Below are 21,846 nucleotides of genomic sequence, written 5' to 3' on the forward strand. Positions count from 1 at the left end.
TTAGACTTTAGGTCTTTTAGGTCTTTAGGACTTTCTGGTTCTGTGAGTTAAGTGGATCCACACTGGGGGCGGGGCTTGGTGCCAGAGCAGCTATAAAGGGGTGTGGCTGTTGTCTTATTTCCTGTGTTTCCGTGGGAACCAGAGGAAAAGGCCAAGTCTGTGGGACCCTGCGGAGAGCATGATGGTAAAAGGGCTTATGGAGCAGGTGCTCCCAGTCAGGGGCTCCAGAACCAGCCTGTCCACCTCCAGAGCGGCGCTGACCCGGCCCGATCAATGACCAATCACCACGGCCCATTTATAGCACTGCTTATTCATACCGGGAGGAAACAGGAGACGCAGGAGATTCTGTTTCTCTATTAATCTGTTTTAGTTCTGTTCATAACTCTGTTTATAGCTGTTTAAAGAGGACGTATTACTGTATTACAAGATCTCACCAGCTCTATTCTCACCAGTTTTAGTCCCTTTCAGAATGAGCCATTTAAGAGCTTTGTCACTTTTATGCAAAAATAAGCTGTTCCTGGCCACGCCCCATGTCTATGCTAAACATTTCCGACACGTCAGTATTTGCTTGTGTAGCTAAACGGCAAAACACAAACAAGCTAGTTCATGCTTAACTGCGATAGAAGCACAAAACTCCCTAGTTGACTTGTCACAAACAGTACAGTAGATAAAGATCCCTCCCTCAGAAGAAGTCTGCTGGCAAATCTTGTTGTGTACTGTCTGAGATTCTCAACCAGCATAGTGAAATGAAGGGGTAAGGGGTGGAGCCAGGGTGGTTGTATGCAGGTTTCCTGGTTTATTGTGACATCACAATAAGGTAGGAGCATCCAAACGGCTCATAAAAGCAACTGATTCCTGACTTCAAACTCTTTCAGCTGATTCACAGAAAAGAGATGGATGTATTTTTTGGTGTTTAGAGTGTTTATAGAGGCAGTCGAGACTAAAGTGGAAATACAAAAATACACAAAAAGTGAGTTTTGCATAGTATGATCTTTTTCCAGTTACTGCAATGCACTGTGATTATCAGAGTACCATATTTTTCACACTATAAGGTGCACTTAAAATCCTTTAATTTATGAATTCTACCAGTCAGGTATTAAGGAGCAGTAAAGACACTCCACTGAAGTACAGAGCTATACAGGAGTTTCAGTTTAGTTCTCCAGCACCGAGATTGGAGCAGTATTAGCATTAGCCGCTAACCACAGTGCTAAGCGCTAGCTCTTTTGTCATTTAGAGGTGAGTATTATCGGCCTGTAGCCTACTGCTAACCCTGGCTAGCACTGCTGCAGATGCATTAGCGCTAGCCACTAAACACGCCAAGCGCTAGCTCTTTCATTGTTCAGAGGTGAGTGTATCAGACTATAGTCTGGTGTGTACTGTGTTAAAATAAGCTACGTGTGATGAACCGCTAGCTAATATCACCCTGGTTTACCAGAACACTCAAAGTTCCTTAGTGTAGCGCTATCCAGCAGCATTTACTCTTAGCCGCTAATGCTAATGCTGCTGCAATCAGCTTTAGTAGAAATTTGGAAATCTCAGCTTACTGTAAATAATCAGAAGCTTTTTACTTACCCAAATAAACAGTTTTCAGGAGAGAAATTGAGAGCTCGTTTAACTTTAAAATAAAATGTTTTGTTACTTAGCTTAGCTTTAAATTACAGCTTTGTTGAATTACAAGAAAAACATGGCAACACCCCTGTTCCTTACGTGTGTCGCATATTGCGCATTATAATCCGGTGCTACGTATAGTGCGAAAAATACAGTAAATATTATATAACTCATTCTGTAGGTTTCTAATACTGTTCTAATATAAAGTAAACGCAGGCTGCTGCTGATTGTTGTGTTGGAAAGTGAGGTGTATTTGTGTGAACGAGAGATACTTTGCTCTTCTTTCTGTTTATTCTGTTTATTTTGTCGTCCTCTTTTGGGTCTAAGACAGATCCAGAGTTTTCTGCAGGATGTTCTTGCTGAAGTGCATCAGGAAGTCTGTAAAGTCGACTTCATGAGTGAGACGCTTCCTCCTGTCCACCTTCCTCTCCATGTGCTGGGCGGAGTTAGCCAATCGCTGCCCCCACACCTACAGTACACACACACACACACACACACACAGTTTATGTGTTTTATCTAGTAGTGTTAAACGACAAACAAATTAATCGTTTAAACAGCAGCAGATCTTCTGAATATATCTACACTGATGGGCGTGGTGTTCTGGAAATGAGGTGTGTTCAGGTACATTTCTGGAGTTTTATCTTGTTTATCTTGGTAACAGAAAACACAGGAGCTCCACTGACTGAATACAACCTAGACAGACGCCAACAGTCAGACGTTCATCGCTATCTCGGTAACACAGGCGCCGTGTCGAGCCGAGCGTACACCCCCACTTATTACACACACATGAACACACAGCAGCACAAACCCAACTTTTACATCAACAATAAACAGAATAGTAAATAAAATAACATTGCTGTTCCCGTAAATGAGCTGCTGGAGCTCCTTCACAGCGTCAACCAGCAGCTCAGTTTCCTCTGCTGAGAAGAGTTTGTTGAACACGTCCAGGTAGCTGCACCGTTACAATAGCAATCCACCAAAGACAGAGCTCACCTGATCTACTCTTAAAGAGAATGATGAGCAAGATAACCTGAATTCCAGCATAAATAAAAAGTAATCTACCTTCTGGTAGTGTGATTAATTCACACTAAACACGCATTAAAAGTTCCCAGATGAATCAAACACACGTTCACATATTTTATTACCAAATCGTTTACATTTTTATCAGGTTAAATTACCAAAGTTCTGCTCAGTTTACTCTGTTTATCACTGAGACCAACCAAAGCTACAGAGAGCCGGCAAACACCGGTGATGATTAAAATAATAAATAAATAAATAAATAAATCATGTTTTAAACACTATACGGACTCATCTAATTAACATTAGATCATATTGGCCATTTTACACATTTAACATCATAATTACCGAAACACAAAAAAACCACTACAACTCATCTAGTTTAATCTAATGCAGGTAACCGCTCTGCTCCAGGCAAAGCTGTCGGCCAACCATTTCATTCTAAAGTCTAGCCCCGCCCCTTCTTATGATAATATGGACAGATAAGGCTTATAAAGGGAAATATATTCATATAGGGAATATATTTTTAAGGGAAATAAAAAAACTAACTGCTGCAATTGTTTAAACACTGGAGATGGAAAAGCTCTGAGTTTAGAGGAGAAAAAATGAGATACATAAGAAACAGGTGGGGATGGGCGGAGCTACATTTTATACTGCAACCAGCCAGCAGAGGCGCTAGAGCTGTGGTGGATTTATTTCTGAGAGATGCTGTGCTGTCCATGTGTACACATATCCAGCCACTGCGTCTTAATTTTACACAGCAATCTAATGCTGCCATACTGATATTACCGTAAAGTTCAGTTAATCCAATATCAGCCTCATATTTATTATAAAAGTAAAAACTGAATAAATTGTATATTTCTGCAGACTGTTGTGTAATACAGTGACGTACTGTTCTGGGTGTGAAGCGGATGTCGGGCCGGTTGATTGATGGCGTGATGGAGCTGCGAGGGTTAACGGTTATGATGTTCTCCATTAGATTCACCTTCTTCTCCACCGGAACTGAGAGAGCAGGAGCCACCTGCAGAGCACAGACACCCAGTATCAGACTTTATAAAGGGTTACACAAACAAAGAAAACAATACATAATCAATAATTCTTCAATATTTCATAAATACTTAATCAATACTTAATCAATACTTAATCAATGCTTCATCAATACTTCATAAATACTTAATCAATGCTTTATCAATACTTCATCCATACATCATCAATACTTCATCCATACATCAATACTTCATCATTACTTCATCAATACTTCATCAATACATCAATACTTCATCATTACTTCATCAATACATCAATACTTCATCAATACTTTATCCATATATATCATCAATACTTTATCATTACTTCATCAATACTTTATCCATATATCATCAATACTTCATCAATACATCAATACTTCATCATTACTTCATCAATACTTCATCAATACATCAATACTTCATCATTACTTCATCATTACTTCATCAATACATCAATACTTCATCATTACTTCATCATTACTTCATCAATACTTCATCAATACTTTATCCATATATCATCAATACTTCATCATTACTTCATCAATACTTCATCATTACTTCATCAATACTTCATCAATACTTCATCAATACTTCATCAATACTTCATCCATACCTCAATACTTCATCAATACTTCATCATTACTTCATCAATACTTCATCAATGCTTTATCATTATTCATCAATACTTCTTCCATACATCATCAATAATTTATTAATACTTCATCAATACTTTATCAATACCTCATATATACTTCATCAATTAGTCAATCAATCAATCAATTAACTTGATTCACATTATTATTAAAGCAGAAGAGTATTTACAATAAACAGAGAAAAATAAAAACAAGAATTAATTGATTAGAGTTTAAATCATTAAATAAAGTTGGTAAAATAAATAAAAATAATACCAAAAAAGATGAAAACTAGAAAGAAAAATATTTTATATTAAATAATAAAGAAAACAAAGGGGAAAAATAACATATAATATTAAGTTTAAAACAAAAAGTAAAATCGAACAAGATGACTGAAACAATGATAAGATTAACTTTTAAATAAATAAAATTTAAAAAATGGTAAGAACATTAATAATAGAAGTAAACTGTAAAAAAATAAAATACGGTAATAAAATTAAAAATGATATTAGACACTCTCTTTGTACTTGTTTTTAGCTATTTGTTGTGACAGTGAATGGGATGTTTTAACTTTTATCTCTTTTCTTTTTTGTGCTAAATTGTAAACTGCAACTGTAATTCATGTGTAAAAAAATGAGCTGAAATCTGATTAATAAAACAGTTTCAGGTGTAGTGTAGGTGATTAGAAATCAATAATATATTGATGGGTTGTACCTTCACAGCAGTGGGAGGGGCAGGTTTAGATCTGGTTTTTGAACTCCTGCTCCTCTCTTTACCGTCTGCAGGTTTAGAAACGCTGTCCAGCTTCATTTTAACCATTTCAATAATCCGCTCATCTCCAAACGCTCTCGCCACGTCCAAACAGCTCTGCTCTGTACAGAGAGACACCATTTATAAATACAGTGTAGTGTCCTACACCCACCCAACAACCATCTGAACACAATATACTGATGTTGTGTTTTATGGTATTTAGTTTTGTATTACTGTATAGATTTGTAATTATTAGTTTATATGTAAAGATTGGTGTCAGAAGTGGTTAATTTAGAGTTGTGTTTAAACCCCGCCTACTACATAACAGTGTTGTACTCTGACGTTAGATCCCACTGTTCTGATATAAGATAAAAATCTTATTTTACTTAGATTTTATAAATAGAATAACAGTTTTTTAACTGTTTTTTTTAAATCACAATATATAACCTTGCTTACAATATGGCAATCAAACCAAACTGAACTGCTTGAATTTTTACACCAGGAGTAAAGCAGCATAAAGTTATCCAAAAGCAGTGTGTAAGACTGGTGGAGGAGAACATGATGCCAAGATGCATGAAAAAACTGTGATTAAAAACCAGGGTTATTCCACCAAATATTGATTATTTCTGAACTCTTAAAACTTTATGAATATGAACTTGTTTTCTTTGCATTATTTGAGGTCTGAAAGCTCTGCATCTTTTTTTTTGTTATTTCAGTCATTTCTCATTTTCTGTAAATAAATGCTCTAAATGAGAATATTTTTATTTTTTTACATAATATTTTTACATAAACCTATAAATAGCAAAATCAGAGAAATTATTTTCTATTATAGAGACTAGACAATCTTTAGGCTCTATTTTAGCTTCATCTCTGGGCGAGCAGTCATCCATGCGCACCGTGCAGCTTGATTTAGGACGTGTTTTCAGTGTGTCTTTGCTATCGTAATGACGGGAAGAGTACACCTTGCACATCTCGAAATGCAAAGCAAAAAGTCACGTACTAATTCTCTTAATTAATCATGAGTGTGTTTAATTTGAGTGTAACGTGAAATAATAAACCAATCAGAGTGTCTCTTTAAGAAATCATCATTCTCTTTAAGAGTAGATCAGGTGAGCTCTGTCTTTGGTGGATTGCTATTGTAACGGTGCAGTTACCTGGACGTGTTCAACAAACTCTTCTCAGCAGAGGAAACTGAGCTGCTGGTTGACGCTGTGAAGGAGCTCCAGCAGCTCATTTACGGGAACAGCAATGTTATTTTATTTACTATTCTGTTTATTGTTGATGTAAAAGTTGGGTTTGTGCTGCTGTGTGTTCATGTGTGTGTAATAAGTGGGGGTGTACGCTCGGCTCGGCACGGCGCCTGTGTTACCGAGATAGCGATGAACGTCTGACTGTTGGCGTCTGTCTAGGTTGTATTCAGTCAGTGGAGCTCCTGTGTTTTCTGTTACCAAGATAAACAAGATAAACTCCAGAAATGTACCTGAACACACCTCATTTCCAGAACACCACGCCCATCAGTGTAGATATATTCAGAAGCTCTGCTGCTGTTTAAACCAGGCAGGAGGAAGGAGTGAATAATAGACTGCTGTAAGTGTCTATAAATACCTTTTTTGTTCTGTGCCTGCACTGCAGCTCCAGCGTTGATCAGGTAATCCACACAGCTGATCCTGCAGCTCTCGATGGCTCTCATCAGGGGTGTGGCGCCGTTTAGCGCCGCGGTGTCCACGTTAGCACCGGTGCGCACCAGCAGGTCTATAATGTCCACCTGTCCGGCGTGGCAGGCGTGGTGAAGTGGGGTCCAGTTAAACTGATCACAGGCGTTCACGTCAGCCCTGCGTGTGAGGAGATAGTGATAACACTGTTATTAGTGCAAACACACCACAGATTAACACACTTTATACACTGTTCTGAATTATCACCTACAGAACACCTGTACAGATCACCTGCACATTTTAGCACTTTGCTGTGTACATCACTTAAGGTCTTATGGGTAATTATAAAAAGTCATACATTCAGTTTAGTGTTTAGCAAAAAAAATGGTAAACGCCTTAGAGAGTCCCATTCCACCTTAAATTCCACCTTAAATGTGGCAGATCGACCAGCAGTTCCGAAACGAGCCGTTCTTGTTAGCGATAAGGTCTATTTTTTCTCTCACTCAGCGTTTTTTAGTAGCTTAATGCATCTCTCACTAACATTCAGCAAGTTTTCTATTCCACCTTAAATGTGGCAGCAGTTACATTGAGAGTAAAAGATAGAAAATCAACCCAAACTTTTCTTTAATAATAATTTGAAAGCTCTTTTTTAGGCACTGGGAGTGGAAGTGTTTGAGAATCACAGCTGAGTGTATATTTACATTACATGTAACTGCTGCTGTGATATTAAATAATAATGATAATAAAATTAATAAAAACTCAGGTTAAATCTTCACATAAACACTAATATTTTTTAATAATTGTAGGTTTTGTGTTCCTTATGCAGTTACAACCAGTGCAAAGACAGTTTGGATTATTAAATAAAATGTTAATAATCAAATTTATCTGATTAATAATCAATTAATCGAAAAAATAATAAGACCAAATGATGCAGGTGTAAAGGATTCTGCAGTAATTAGACTGCTGAGTTTATGTGAATGCATTTGTCAGGTGGCTCCAAGTGATCCAGCGGTCTAAGTACTGCCACTATGATTGGGAGATAGCTGGTTCGAATCCTGGTCATGCAGCTTGCCGTCAGCTCTTTATAAGAGCCCTTTATAACAAATCAAACTGTGTGAAAATCAGGTTGTGATTTTTACAGGTGTATTAAACACCTTCCTCAATGTAAATTAATGCACTGGGCACCGGCTGCTACACTATGCAGTGTCTATGTATATATATGTCTATGTCATTATCAGTACAGTGATGGCGGCGCTGGGAGCTGAAGCTAGTAGTATTATGGGATGTAAACAGTGGTGTTTAATGAGCTTCTTCTGCACTTTTTAAGTTATTAATGCCTCATTTTAAATGTCAGGACTCTCTGGATTCTAGTAAGGAGGTGTGGAGCTACTTTGAGCTGGATAACGGTGTAAAAAGTGATTTATCAGGGTAAATTATGACCTGAAGTGGCCATTGTAAAGAGTTCTGGGCAAAAAGCACAAAACTGCTGAATCTTCGAAAGCTGCAGGAGAGCGGAGGTGAGCTTTTAAACAAAGATTAGTACTTTTTTCATCTTTTTACAGCACCAAAGTCCAATTTACACTGGAGTTCTCCTTTATTGCCTCGTCAGGGCTCTCCGGATTCTACCAATAAAGTGTGGAGCTACTTTGAATACCCTGAATAAAGGTCGAAAAAGAAATTAATCTGCGATATATACGCCCGTTGTAAAGAGTGCTGGTCAAAAAGCACAAAATTGCTGAATCTTGGTAAGCTGCAGGAGAGCGGAGGTGAGCTATTCAACAAAGATTACTACTTCTTATCATGTTTTACTACATTAAAAGTCATGACATTTTACACCAGAGTTCTCATTTCTACACAGTTTTTAGCGAGTAATGTTCACTCTTACCCCACCATCAGGAGGAACTTGGTCATCTGGTAGCTGCCGTAGCTGCAGGCCGTCATTAGCGGTGTTTTGTAGAAGGGGTCTCTGACGTCGACGGGGATCTGCTGGCTGAAGGCCAGGCACAGTGACTCGAAGTCTCCGGTTTTGACGCAGCGGTTGATGTTGGTGTAGATCCTCTCCGGCTCCTCCAGGTACCAGGCCGAGTCATCCTCCAGCGGGTGGTTAGGAGGACAGTCCCGGCTGAAGCGTCTAGCGTCGGTGAACTGCTGGTAGCTCTCGATCATGTATCCAGGCGGTCCTCCGTCCTCTCTCCTGGGCATCATCTCGGGGGGCACGGTGCAGATGGGCAGCGGAACGACAAGCTTCCCCTTTTTCTTTCCCTTTTTCCCACCTTTTCCTCCCTTTTTGTTCTTCTTCTTCTTGGTTTTGGTGGCGTAGGAGGACAGGACGAAGGTTTTCTGCAGGTACTTCAGGCCTTTGAAGAAGTCGTTGAGGTTGACGGTCCCATCTCCTTTACTGTCGTGGTTCTGGAGGATGTTCTGCAGGTTGTCCGGGTCGATGGGAGCGCGGTGTTCCTGCAGAACAGACACGAACACGTCCCCGGAGATGCTGTCCACCGGTCCGTCTGCTCCCGCCGCGGTCCCGAAGGCGTTCCTCAGGAGGTTCTGGTGCTCGCAGGACCAGTCGTGCAGAGTGACGGCCCACGGGGCGTTAGGGTTCTTTGCTCCGGGTTTGGAGAACTTGGTGTGGAGCTTCTCCGCCCTCTTCAACTCCTTCAGAGCAGCTCTGTGTCCGTTATCTTTAGCTATCTGACGCGGCAGCAGACCATCCAGATTCTTCAGCTTCGGGTTACAACCTGCAATTCATCAGATTCACAGAAAAACACACACACAGAATGAGCAAATATGTGCTAATCGGATTTCTGACAAAATAGGAATTATTTGCCGTTTTTAAATTATTAATTTTACATAAATGTGTTGATTGGATTTCTGTCAAAATTTGATTTTTTTTCAGGTTTTAAATTGTTAACTTTACATAAATGTGTTGATTACACATTGATTCGTACATTAGTAAATCATTATTTTCTGCATCTACAGAACACTGCTTTCTTAACAAAATCTGATTCTTCTGCATATATCGGACTACTAAATTAATGTAAATGCATTGATTGGATTCCTGACAAAAGCTATTTTTCCTGCAATTGTCAGACCACTGAAAAAAATGGATTTTTTTTATGCTTTTGTTAAGTGTGTGTAATTAATTTCTGCAGTAACCAGAACACTGAGTGCATGTGAATCTATTGATCAAATTCCTTTAAAATCTGATTCTTCTGCAGTTATTACATTATTAAATGCATGAAAACATGTTGATCCAATTACTGATAAAATATTTATTTTTCCTGCAGTTATCAGACAATGACATGCAAGTAAGTATGTGCACGTAAACCTTTTGATTGGATTTCTGACAAAATCCGATTTTTCTGGACTACTTACTGGTCCACTGAGTTTACATAAATGCATTAGTAAGATTCTTGAAAAAATCAGATTCTTCTGCAGTTATCAGACACTGAGTTTACGTAAATGCATTGATCAGATTTCTGACTTTATTCGATTTTTATGCAATTATTGAACTACTGTGATTACGTGAACAATTTGATCTAACCCCTGAAAGAATATGATTTCTTTATCACATTATTAAGGGTATTTAAACGTATTGGTTGGATTTCTGAACACTGGATTTTGGACTACTAAATTTAAGTAAATCTGATTATTTTGCAGAATTTAAGACTGCTGAGTTTACTGAATGCTATGATCATATTACATATATCAGTTTAAGTTTATTAAGTTTATGTTTGCTGACAATATATCATTTTTTCCTGCAGTTTTCAGAACATTGAGTGCACGTAAATCTATTGGTCAGATTCCTGAACGAATCAGATTTTTATGAGTTTATGTGAATGATTATGCTCCATACAGTACTTAAGAATACAGGGATGAGTTGGTGGAGATCATCATCCATCATTCTGACCTCACTAATGCTTATTTTGTGGCTGAATGCAATCAGTAGAGACAGTTACTCCAACAAAAGCAGGATAAACTCTCCTTCATTTCCTGATTTCAGCTGAAACGCTGAATAAACAGCTGTTTTGAGCTACACCTCTGTCCGTGTGGTGTACGATAGCTCACCTCTCTGAGAGAGGAACCTGCAGCAGTCTGAATGTCCTCCTGCAGCAGCCAGGTGAAGAGGAGTCTCTCCTTTCAGATCTACAGCACTGAAATCTGCACAATACGCCGACAGCACCTGGATCACCTGAACACACCAACACACCACTGATCACGAGGAACACAGCGCAATTATAAATATAATAACATCATATTTACTCTGTACAACATCATTAATATCACACCAAGAGAAAACTTCTTAAATACAATATAAATATATAATCAATATCTATAAAAAATGTGATCATTGTAAATGTAATAAATTACAAATGTATTGAAATCAACCATTTTCGATTGTAGATCCTCAGAAAGCTCTTTTTGGTGCAGCATGGCTCACATACGCATATCCTTCAACTCAACAAGTATATGAGCTAATACAGGACTCTATTTAGTTTCATTCACATTTATTATTATTCACTTTATCCACTAGCACTATGAGTTTTCTATGTTTTTTATCAATGAAGACAAGAACAATCGTAAGCTTTTTGCTGGTATTATTTTATGAACATTACATTTGGTAATATCCTTGACTTGACATGAAAATCAGATCACATTTTCGACAAAACAAAAGAAAATCTTTCCTTAAAAATTCCTAATGATTCACATACTGTACATTTTCTTGCCACTGTGTAAAGGATAATAAGGTATGCAGACAAAAAGAAGTATTACATTTAGTAATTATAGGTATTTATGTATTTATAGATATACTGTAATTATAGTTACTTGAACCTGAACCAGATTATTAAGTGCATGTAAACCATGTTGATGCAATCGCTCAAAGAATATACATTTTTCCTGCAGTTATCAGACAATGAAATCCCTGGCAAAATCAGATTTTTTGCACTTCTTAGATTATCAGATTATTATGTGGGTTGAATCATCCACAGAAAACCTTAAAACTGATGTTCTTAGAAAATAATCATATTTCTGACACTGTATTGTATATATATATGAATCAGTTTTATGTATAAAAGTATAAAACTATCCTCTGGTACCTCAAAGTATCCTCCCTGTGCTGCGAGATGAGCGGCGTATTGTCTGTTCGTGTCGATGGAGTTCGGGTTTCCTCCTTTCTGCAGAATCGCCCTGACCAGCCCCACTGCCCCCAACCGAGACGCCTCCATCAGCGCAGTGCGACCCGTCACCTGCAGAGAGACACGCCCGGCCCGGGTACCACCCACACACACACACACACACACACACACACACACACACAGACAGGACAGCTTATCATTCATTTATAATCTCAATTCACCAAAAAAATACCTGCAAACACTAGAGGGCACTCATGAGCAATCCTTAAACAGATTATTGGTGTCAGAAGTGGTTCATTAAGTGTTGTGTTTAGCCATTTACAATATAGCGTTTTGCATTAGGACTGCACAATATATTGTTTTTGCTAGTAGAACAAAAAGGTTTAACAAAAAAAAGGTTAACAAGGTTTAAAAAACAAATAAAAAAGCATTACCTAAAGGATATAGAGATTAGATAACTACCTGTCTTAATGCAGAATGGAGGTTTTTTTTTTATCCTACTTCAGTAAGAATAGCTGCTATTCCGATAGAAGCTAATGAGGATCCAAATAAAACAATAAAACAATACCTCAGGTTACACATGTGCAATAGTCACATAGCAATGTGCAATGCCTTGTGGAATGTCAAATGACTCCAATATAAATTATACCGTTATTTTTTTAATCAATAATCCACAGATTTCATTACTAATAACATGACATGCTAGATCACTGATTCTGACGAAATTCAGTAAAAGTCCTGTATTTGAAACACGCCGAGTGGTCCAGCGGACTAAGGTGCTACCACTATGATCAGGAGATCCCTGGTTCAAATCCCGGTCATGCAGCTTGCCATCAGTTGCCGGAGCCCTGAGAGAGCACAGTTGTCCTTGCTCTCTCTGGGTGGGTACAGTACAGTAGATGGCGCTCTCTCTTTCCCCTCATCACTCCTAGGGTGATGTGGATCAGCACAAGGCTGCGTCTGTGAGCTGATGTATCAGAACCACCAGAGTCGCTGCACTTTCCTCCGAGCGTTAGTGCTGCTGTGATGCTACTCGGCAATGCTGCATCAGCAGCAGTTCAAAAAGAGGCGGAGTCTGACTTCACATGTGTCGGAGGAGGCGTGCGCTAGTCTTCTTAACCCTCCTGGTGTGTTGGAGCATCACTAGTGATAGAGGATATACAGCTGAGTAGCTTTACCTTGTACCTTGTAAAAAATATATATATTTTTTTCCAATATCGTGCAGCCATATGTTATTCTAACAGTATCAAAATATACAGTGATATATTGAATTGTAACCCCTGTATCATGATAAGCATTGTATCGTCAAGTTCTCACCAACACACCCTACAGCCCTACAACATAAAATGTGCAAATATGAATCAAAAAGCTGTAATACAATAAATATGATAAATATTTTAGACATTATGTAAAAAACATATCGGTTTAGCGGTGATTTTATGGAGTGACTCACACTCTGTACAGCGATACCCACTCAGCCTGCCACTCTGAGAGCTATAAACCGAAACCTGACACCCACCTGATGGGTGGCATTAGGGTCAGCGCCCATCTCCAGAAGACTGAGAGCCATGCCCTCACACTCGCCCGCATGCTCACACGCCAGCAGGAACACCGGCTGCCCTGCCCTCGACACACTGTTCACATCCGCCCTGCTGCTGAGCGCCACCTGCAGGCACTGAGCATGCCTCTTAGTCGGAGATATACAGTAAAACAGCACTCCTGTACAGAGAATACAGCGGAATATATTACAAATATATAATATATAATATACAGCTATTAAAAAAAAGAGAGCTCTTAAAAAGTATGAGTTTCTTTGATTTTACCAAATTAAAATCCTCTGGAATATAATCAAGAGGAAGATGGATGATCTCAAACCATCAAACCACCAAACTGAACTGCTTGAATTTTTGCACCAGGAGTAAAGCAGCATAAAGTTATCCAAAAGCAGTGTGTAAGACTGGTGGAGGAGGAGAACATGATGACAAGATGCATTTTAAAAAACTGTGATTAAAAACCAAATATTGATTATTTCTGAACTCTTAAAGCTTTATGAATATGAACTTTTTGTTTTCTTTGCATTATTTGAGGTCTGAAAGTTCTGCATCTTTTTTGTTATTTCAGTCATTTCTCATTTTCTGTAAATAAATGCTCTAAATGAGAATATTTTTATTTGGAATTTGGGAGAAATGTTGTCTGTAGTTTATAGAATAAAACAACAATGTTCATTTTACTCAAATATAAACCTATAAATAGTAAAATCAGAGAAACTGATTCAGAAACTGAAGTGCTCTCTTCATTTTTTTCAGAACTCTATATAAAGTATTAGTCAAATGTTTGGACACACCTTAAATTCAGTGTTTTTTCATTATTTTAAAATGTTCTGTATTGTAGATTAATACTAAACTCATCCAAACTATGACAAAAAACATCTGGAATTATTTAGTACTTAAAACTTTAAAAAGTGTTAAATAAACCAGAATATGATTTATAATTTAGATTCTTTAAAGTATCTCCTCTTTTTCAGATGATCAGTTTTGAACATGGATTTTCAGCTGGATTTTCTCAGTCAGTTTTATGAGGTAGAGTCTCCTGGAATTCAGGCTTTCAGTTAACAGCTGTGCTGAACTCATCAAGAGTTAATTACTTGAATTTCTTGTCTCTTAATAATGTGTTTGAGAGCATCAATTGTAAAGTTGGGAAGAGGTAGAGTCAGTCAATGCGAAAATAATCATTTCAAGAACTTTGAAAGTATCCTTAAGTGCAGCCACTGCAAAGACCATCAAAAACGTTATGATGATAGAACTGGCACTCATCAGGACCACCCCAGGAAAGCATAGAAAATCGAGAGTTTCCTCTGTTGTACAGGATTAGTTCATCAGAGTTTCCAACCTTAGAAAAGTTAACAAACAGCTCCCCAGATAAGAGCATCTAAATACTTCACAGAGTATTTTTGGATGGTTTAACACTTTTAAGTTACTACATGATAAAAAAAAATAATTATTGAATAAAAAGGTGAGTTTCACAGTTTTACCTTTTCCCTCGTTGTCCTCCACGTTCATGTTGGCGTGATATTGGGCTAAAAGGGCCACCATACCCTCGTGGCCGAGTTCTGCAGACAGTATAACGGGGGTTTTTCCTCGTTTGTCCTGGATGTCGGGGTTTGCCCGGTGGTTCAGCAGGTACTGCGCCATGTCCAGGTCGTTGGTCAGCGCCACCAGGTGCATGGCTCCCTTCCCTTCAGCCGGTTCGGTCCGGTTAATGAGGTCCGGGACCCCGAGACGGATCAGCTTCTCAAGCTGAGTTTTATCCCTCTCTCTAACAAACTGCAGCAGTTTATACACCTGAAGAACCTCCAACCGGCCCTCAGCAACCGCCGGCTGTACCCACACGCCACCACAGACAACAGACATCAAATATTACACAATATAATACAATATTTACACCCTCTGTAAATATCACAACATCTGGATTACTACACAACACAGCACTGATTATTCTAAATCATTTATAATAGATACTGAACTATTAGAACAACAAACAGGGAATTAAATTTATAGTAGATACTGAATAATTGATCAATTTGGTAACTAAATAGTTTGGTTAATGAACAACTAAGTAGATACTGAATAATCTATAATGAATGCTGAATTATATAATTTTATATAATTCTGGTAATAGGGTCTGTGTAATGATTGTTAATTACTTTATTATTTTCTGACCGTTTTAGGCTAAATACAAAAATAGAATATTGGATGTAAAAACTGTAAAAATATATATTTCATTTTTTAATACGTTTCCATGCATTTTTCCATCTCTTTCATCCCAATCGTAATTTCAGGAAAATGAAAAAAATACATATATTTTCTTTAATTTCTGATTTGTGTAACAAAACACAAAAATGGACAACTCTGAAAATCAAGAGAAGATTCAACCTTTAATTTCGTTTAATTTTTTTGTAAGCGAAAGGTTAAAATGAAAAACTAGATAATGGAAAATTTGGATTAAACAAAAACACATTTCTTATTTACAATACTGAATGGAAAAAAATATATTAAATTAAGATTTATATCCACTTTTCTATTTTTAAATTTAGATTGATATGGTCAGAAAATTAAACTGTTAAATGTTACACTGACCAAACAGGCATTGTTTCTGATTTATTCATGATCATTATTTGTTGTATTTCAAGTAAATACTTTAAAAATGAAATAAAACTAAAATTATGTTATTGTTGGTCTGTTTATTCTTGAATATTTCAACATACACAATAAGTAAAATGGAATTAAAAAGAAAAGTAAGTAGAAATCAACATATTTATTTACTTGGTAGGTAGAATTGTTGGGTAAATAAATTTGTATAAGAAAATTAAAAAGTTAAATAAATTTTCCTTTTTAAGGTATATTTACTTGATATTTTAAGTTATGCTAACTTATGTTTTCATTGCCCATTACTTAACTTTTTTAAGGCATAAGGGTTTATCTGGGTTACAGAATATGATATAGTACTAACTAAAACAAATAGTGAATTCCGAAAAATCCATAAAGCATAATGCACAGTTAACGCTGAATAATAAATTATTGAAAGTGCATAATAACTGATTCAAAATAGTTAAAATTTAAATCAGTAAATGAATAATTAAATGTAGCTGCTGAATAATTCATAATGGATTCTGAAAAAATAATAATAAATTATAGAACACGATAAATAAAATTGAGTTAAATCAACATTTTTAGTGTCCACTTAACAAATTAAGCAAATTTGCTGTAGACCCTGAATAAATAATAGTAGATAATAAATACTTCATAATAGTTACTATTCACAGGATAATTCACAGTAGTTGACGAACAAATAATAGTAGATATTCTACTATTAAATCATTTACATGGAAAGCTAAAAAGAGAATGAAAAATGATTCATAGTGCCTACAGATTATTTTATAATACAAGCTGCATAATTTGTAGTAGGTACTGATTAATTTATAGTCAATACTGAATAACCCATAGTGGACATAGTTGAATAATTTTTAGTGAATACTGTGTATACTGTGAATACTATCCTAAATTTCCTTCGGGATAAATAAAGTATCTATCTATCTATCTATCTATCTATCTATCTATCTATCTATCTATCTATCTATCTATCTATCTATCTATCTATCTATCTATCTATCTATCTATCTATCTATCTATCTGTATAACTCGCAGTAAGTAGAAACTATTAGGGATATCTTTTAAAATAATAATTCATAGTAGATAATAAATAATGCATTGTAAATACTTAATAACTACTACTAACAGTAGATACTACTTTTATAATAGTAAATACTTGGTATTTTTTACTGTTTAATGAATGTTTCGCAGTAGTTCCTGTGTTTTAAGGTTACTAATTGACTGTATAACAGGCCTGTAGTGCAGGGGGTAACTCTACAGTGAATTCTACACTAATCCTAAATTTCCTTCGGGATAAATAAAGTATCTATCTATCTATCTATCTATCTATCTATCTATCTATCTATCTATCTATCTATCTATCTATCTATCTATCTATCTAATCAGAACTTCAGATTAGAGTTAATCACAGATACAATACTCACCCTGTGCATTTCTGAGACTCAGATCATCCAGCTGATTAAAGAGTTGAGAGAGGAATCAGAGCAGAACGCTGGCAGATCCTCACAAACCTCCTGCAGATCACTGGAGTGTTTCCCACCATCTCCCAGCAACAGACCCAGCTGAACTGGGGGAACTGGGCCGGTCTGACCCCTCGCCTATTGTTTTCAGCCTCTATTGTATGCTTTTCTTCCTGTTAGCACACATTAACACCCATTACACACGACTTTACACTGCTATACAACACCACCACGGGCAAAATCAGCTTTACACTTACACTAAAACACTGAAAAACTGAGATTTATATAGAGTTAATATTAAAAACTAATCATGCTGTAGAGTAACCTCATAAGGAAAAATAATATATATGAAATGCATTTACAATTGCACTGAAAATGTATGAAAATTAAAATTAAACAATCTATTGGAAATGTATCTGAAATGTACTTCACATATTAAGAAATAGTGGTCATAAGATTTAGAATACCACAATTGTTTACCCCAGTAGTGCAGTAGCTGCAGTGATGTTTTTATTTTCTCTTTATCTTATCAGTGACTCAGACTTACTTCAATTCTTTTTCTCTTCTCTGCTGAAACTGAGACTCAGTTCTTAATCATGTTAATCTGAGCTAAAGGCTAAAGCTGCTGTTTCCATGTGGGTCAGCCAGACGTCTTCCTGTAGCAGTTTTTTTTCTCCAGTTTCTAAGAGTCTTTATTTGAAGGTGGAGGAAACAGTACTCACCGCTCTCTGACTTCTGTATCTGTAATTTCTCTAAAGAAAAGAAAGAACTTCTACTTTTAATAGTTACAGAGTTCTCTACAGTTTTTTACTAGTTATTATGATGATGAAAGTGTGTAAATGCTGCTGCAGTAGAGAGTAACAGCAGTAACTCCATCTGTTCCAGCACTACAGCTTTACTGCAGAGAGTTTGGAAATTCAATTTTTTTAAAACCCATTTCCAAAGCTCAGTTTATTTTTCATTACAACAGACCAGTTGTAAGCTGTTACAACCAGCTACTTGCTTTTTTAAAAAGCACCCTCATCCCCTTTTTTATACTTCTTATACTACTATTTTGTCAGTGTTTCGTTGTTTTTGTTTTTTCTTAAAAGTTTACTAGTTATTGGTTTTAGTTTTAGTTTAGTATTAGTTTACTGCTAACTTGTGTATGATTTAAGTTTGCTGGATTTTGTGCCCTTTCAGGCTACATTTACTGGAAATGAACAGCTTAAATAAGCAAAATAAACTGAAAAAAAAAAAAAAACTAAAGTGTGTTCTAAAACTTACTTCTACATTTTTGTCTTTTTCAACAAGTGGGTTAAAATAAACTGTATTACTTGCATGCTTTGAAACACATTTTAACTGTTGCTGGTCAGAGAAACGTAAAGTAGATAGCACCTAAGTTTTAAATAATTTAAAATGGATTTGTTGTCAGATCATATTGGTTTGTGTATAAAACAAACAAAGATAATAGCCTGCTAAGAAATCCCCAGACTTTGATTCTAGCAAACAAAAAACATTGTAAGAAAATTACAACGTTTGGCTATTTGTCGTTACCTTCCTAGAGAAGCATTTTCATTTCTGCTTTTAAAGTCTACTAAAGTTATTATTTAAAATTGTTTTGTTTTCAAATCATATTAGGTCAGTTAACCTAACTAATGCATTGTGCCACATTTAATAAGAATATATTACACATGTATATGTATATAATATGTTTGTCCTTTTGTTTTATTACTCTAAATGAACAAAAAATCGAGTTAACTAATTTAGATTCTCCTCCTTACATTTTATCAAATCACTCCACAATCTCCAAACTGGTGTAGGATAAAAATGTAATAAAAATACAAATATCTTTTTTTCTGTGAGAAATTGGAGAGTTTTAAGATTAGCACTATCAGATTAGCATTGCGCTAACCATAAATTTTAATAAATGTTAACCAATACAAATAAAATCTAATAATAATATAAATCTACCTGATCCCGATCACCACAGAGATCTGTGAGGTGTATCTGATATTAGTACTGATCTTACTTTAACTTACTTTAGCTTAGCTTCACTTAACTTATTTCAACTTACCCTAGATTAGCTTTTCTTAGCTTACTTTTATTTATATAAGCTTACCTTACTTTATATTACCCTAGCTTATTTTAACTTAGCTTATATTACCTTAGCATTCCTTTTTTATTTTACCATATCTTAGCTTAGCTTAGTTTAGCTTAGCTTCACTTAACTTATAGCATAGCCTAGCTCACCCTATATTACCTTTCCTTATCTTAGCATTTCTTATCGTGGCTTATTTTACCATATCTTAGCTTAGCATACGCTAACGTACCTTAGTTTAACCAAGCTTAGCTTACTTAAATATTTTTTTATTATTTTACCCTAGCTTACCTTATTTTAATGTAGCTTATTTTATCTTAGTTTTTTGTCTTATCTTACCTGATTTTAACCAAGCTTATTTTACCTTAGCTTCGGTTAGCTTAACTTAATTTATTTTAACACAGCTTAGCTTAACTTAGCTTTCTTTAGCGTATCGTATCTTACCTTAGCTTCAGTTAGCTTAACTTGACGTATCTAAGCTTACACTAGCTTAGCTTACCTTAGTTTAGCTTAGCTTATTTTACCTTAGCTTACCTTATCTTAACTTGACGTATCTTAGCTTACACTAGCTTAGCTTACCTTAGTTTAGCTTAGTTTAATTTACCTTAGCTTAGCTTACCTTAGTTTATTTTACCTTAGCTTAGCTTACTTTAGTTAAGCTTAGTTTATTTTACCTCAGTTTAGCTTAGCTTATTTTACCTTATCTTAGCTTACCTTAGTTAATCTTATCTTATTTTACCTTAGCTTACCTTAGTTTAGCTTATTTTACCTTAGCTTAGCTTACCTTAGTTTAGCTTAGCTTATTTTACCTTAGCTTAGTTTACCTTAGTTTAGCTTAGCTTATTTTACCGTATCTTAGCTTAGATTAGCTTCGGTGAGCTAAACTTAATGTATCTTAACTTAGCCTAGCTTAGCTTACCTTGTCTTAGCTTTGCTTTGATTAGCTTAGCTTATCTTAGCATAACAGTGCAGCTTCTAAGTCGTGGTAACAGCTGCTGCTTTTTATATGTAAACAATAGAATACAGCAACTAAAACAAAAATAAATTAATTAAAAACAAACACAATTAATTATAAAATGAAATAAAATCAGCACCAAGTCCAGTACAGTGTTTCAGTCAGCCAGTATTTCAGTATTCAGTTTTCATTTAGAATCTAGTTTGTCTGATCATATTGAATAAGTATTTCATTTATTCATTATATAATTCACTTAAAACATTTACTTTAAAGTAAATGAAAGCAATAAAAATAAATCAGCACCAACTTATGAAGTCGCTTTGGACAAAAGCGTCTGCCAAATGTAATGTAATGTAATGTAAAAAATCATGAACACTAATATTATAGCCAATTACAGTTTTTCTGGATTGTTTACACACATTTTCTGAGAACATGCCTCATATTCTCAGAACTCTAAACACAAATCCAACAAACAAGCACACAGTAGGCAAAACCCTTCAATTATCCTGCAAAATGAAACTTTACATTCAAAACAGTGTTATCTCTTCAAAAAAGGCTATTTTGTGTTTAGATGATACACACAAACCATCATATGAACAGACACTCAAAAGAAGCAGCTGAACACTGATGTGCCCAGTGTAAAACACAATTCTCCATTCATCATAATGACTTTTGTCATTTTTTGTTCAGTGTTACACTTACTACAGACAGTAAATACATAAGTGCGTTGTAAATATTTAATAACATTGTTTTTATACTCAGAACACACAAATACACAGTAAAAATATATTTTATTTTTCCAATAAAAACAATGCACACAGTGTACAATGCAACCAACACAAAGATGCAGTGATTTACATACAAAACAACAGAAGAATTTATTGTATAAAGTTAGAGTAAAAAAAAAAAAAACTATGCTGCATCCTGTCTTCTGTTTGGGTCTGCTAAAGTTTTGATTGCTGATTGTATAACCTGTGTGAAGGGTGTTTGCCCATGTGACCAGTCAGTGTGCAAAGTAGACTTTTAAACTTTAGAGTTTTGAATAACAGTGTGTTCCTTGTGAAAACAAGAGATTTTATTCATGAAAATTGTGCCAAATGCAGAAAATTGTGTATGCAGCGTTTTGAAAATGTGTTTTAGAACTGCAGTTTGAGTGTTAAGCAGGAATTGTGCTTGTAGTTTAGCAGAACTGGTTCAAGGGGTTGGTACGTAAGTTACATGTTGTGGTCATTGTGTCTCAAGTACCAGAAATTGTGTGTAAACAATCCAGAAAAACTGTAAACAGTCTATTAAAGTGAGTGTTGTGAGTGTTGTGAGTGAACAGCCAGTATTTCCAGTTTCCATATACAGAGACATC

The 21,846-nt window shown here is 35.9% G+C and overlaps 1 protein-coding gene across 6 annotated transcripts; it reads right to left on the reverse strand.

The window, feature by feature from the left end:
• Positions 1-900: 900 nt before the first annotated feature.
• Positions 901-20,690, reverse strand: ankef1b (ankyrin repeat and EF-hand domain containing 1b). Of its 6 annotated transcripts, XM_022664766.2 has the most exons (12): positions 20,454-20,690; positions 18,177-18,206; positions 17,419-17,627; positions 14,857-15,202; positions 13,345-13,544; positions 11,787-11,936; positions 10,756-10,879; positions 8,573-9,425; positions 6,641-6,867; positions 5,000-5,157; positions 3,518-3,646; positions 901-2,077 (listed from the first exon to the last, which is right to left on the reverse strand). In XM_022664766.2, exons 3-12 carry the CDS (start codon positions 17,425-17,427, stop codon positions 1,931-1,933), a joined length of 2,343 nt encoding a protein of 780 aa, XP_022520487.2. In that variant the 5' UTR covers positions 17,428-17,627; positions 18,177-18,206; positions 20,454-20,690; the 3' UTR covers positions 901-1,930. The 6 variants fall into 6 exon arrangements, 5 of the variants coding, with proteins under 5 accessions (XP_022520487.2, XP_022520485.2, XP_049319436.1 ...); XM_022664764.2 differs by lacking the exon at positions 18,177-18,206; XM_049463479.1 differs by having other exon boundaries at positions 17,419-18,206.
• Positions 20,691-21,846: the final 1,156 nt, after the last annotated feature.

The sequence above is a fragment of the Astyanax mexicanus genome, chromosome 14, assembly GCF_023375975.1.
Source record: "Astyanax mexicanus isolate ESR-SI-001 chromosome 14, AstMex3_surface, whole genome shotgun sequence".
NCBI classification, from domain to species: Eukaryota; Metazoa; Chordata; class Actinopteri; order Characiformes; family Acestrorhamphidae; genus Astyanax; species Astyanax mexicanus.

Excerpts from the sequence above, each read along its gene's own strand:
- ankef1b (XM_022664764.2), bottom strand. Across the intron at positions 3,647-4,999 it reads CCCCTCCCACTGCTGTGAAG|GTGGCTCCTGCTCTCTCAGT; the intron begins GTACAACCCATC and ends TGTGCTCTGCAG. Across the intron at positions 2,078-3,517 it reads TCCGCTTCACACCCAGAACA|GTGTGGGGGCAGCGATTGGC; the intron begins GTACGTCACTGT and ends TGTGTACTGTAG.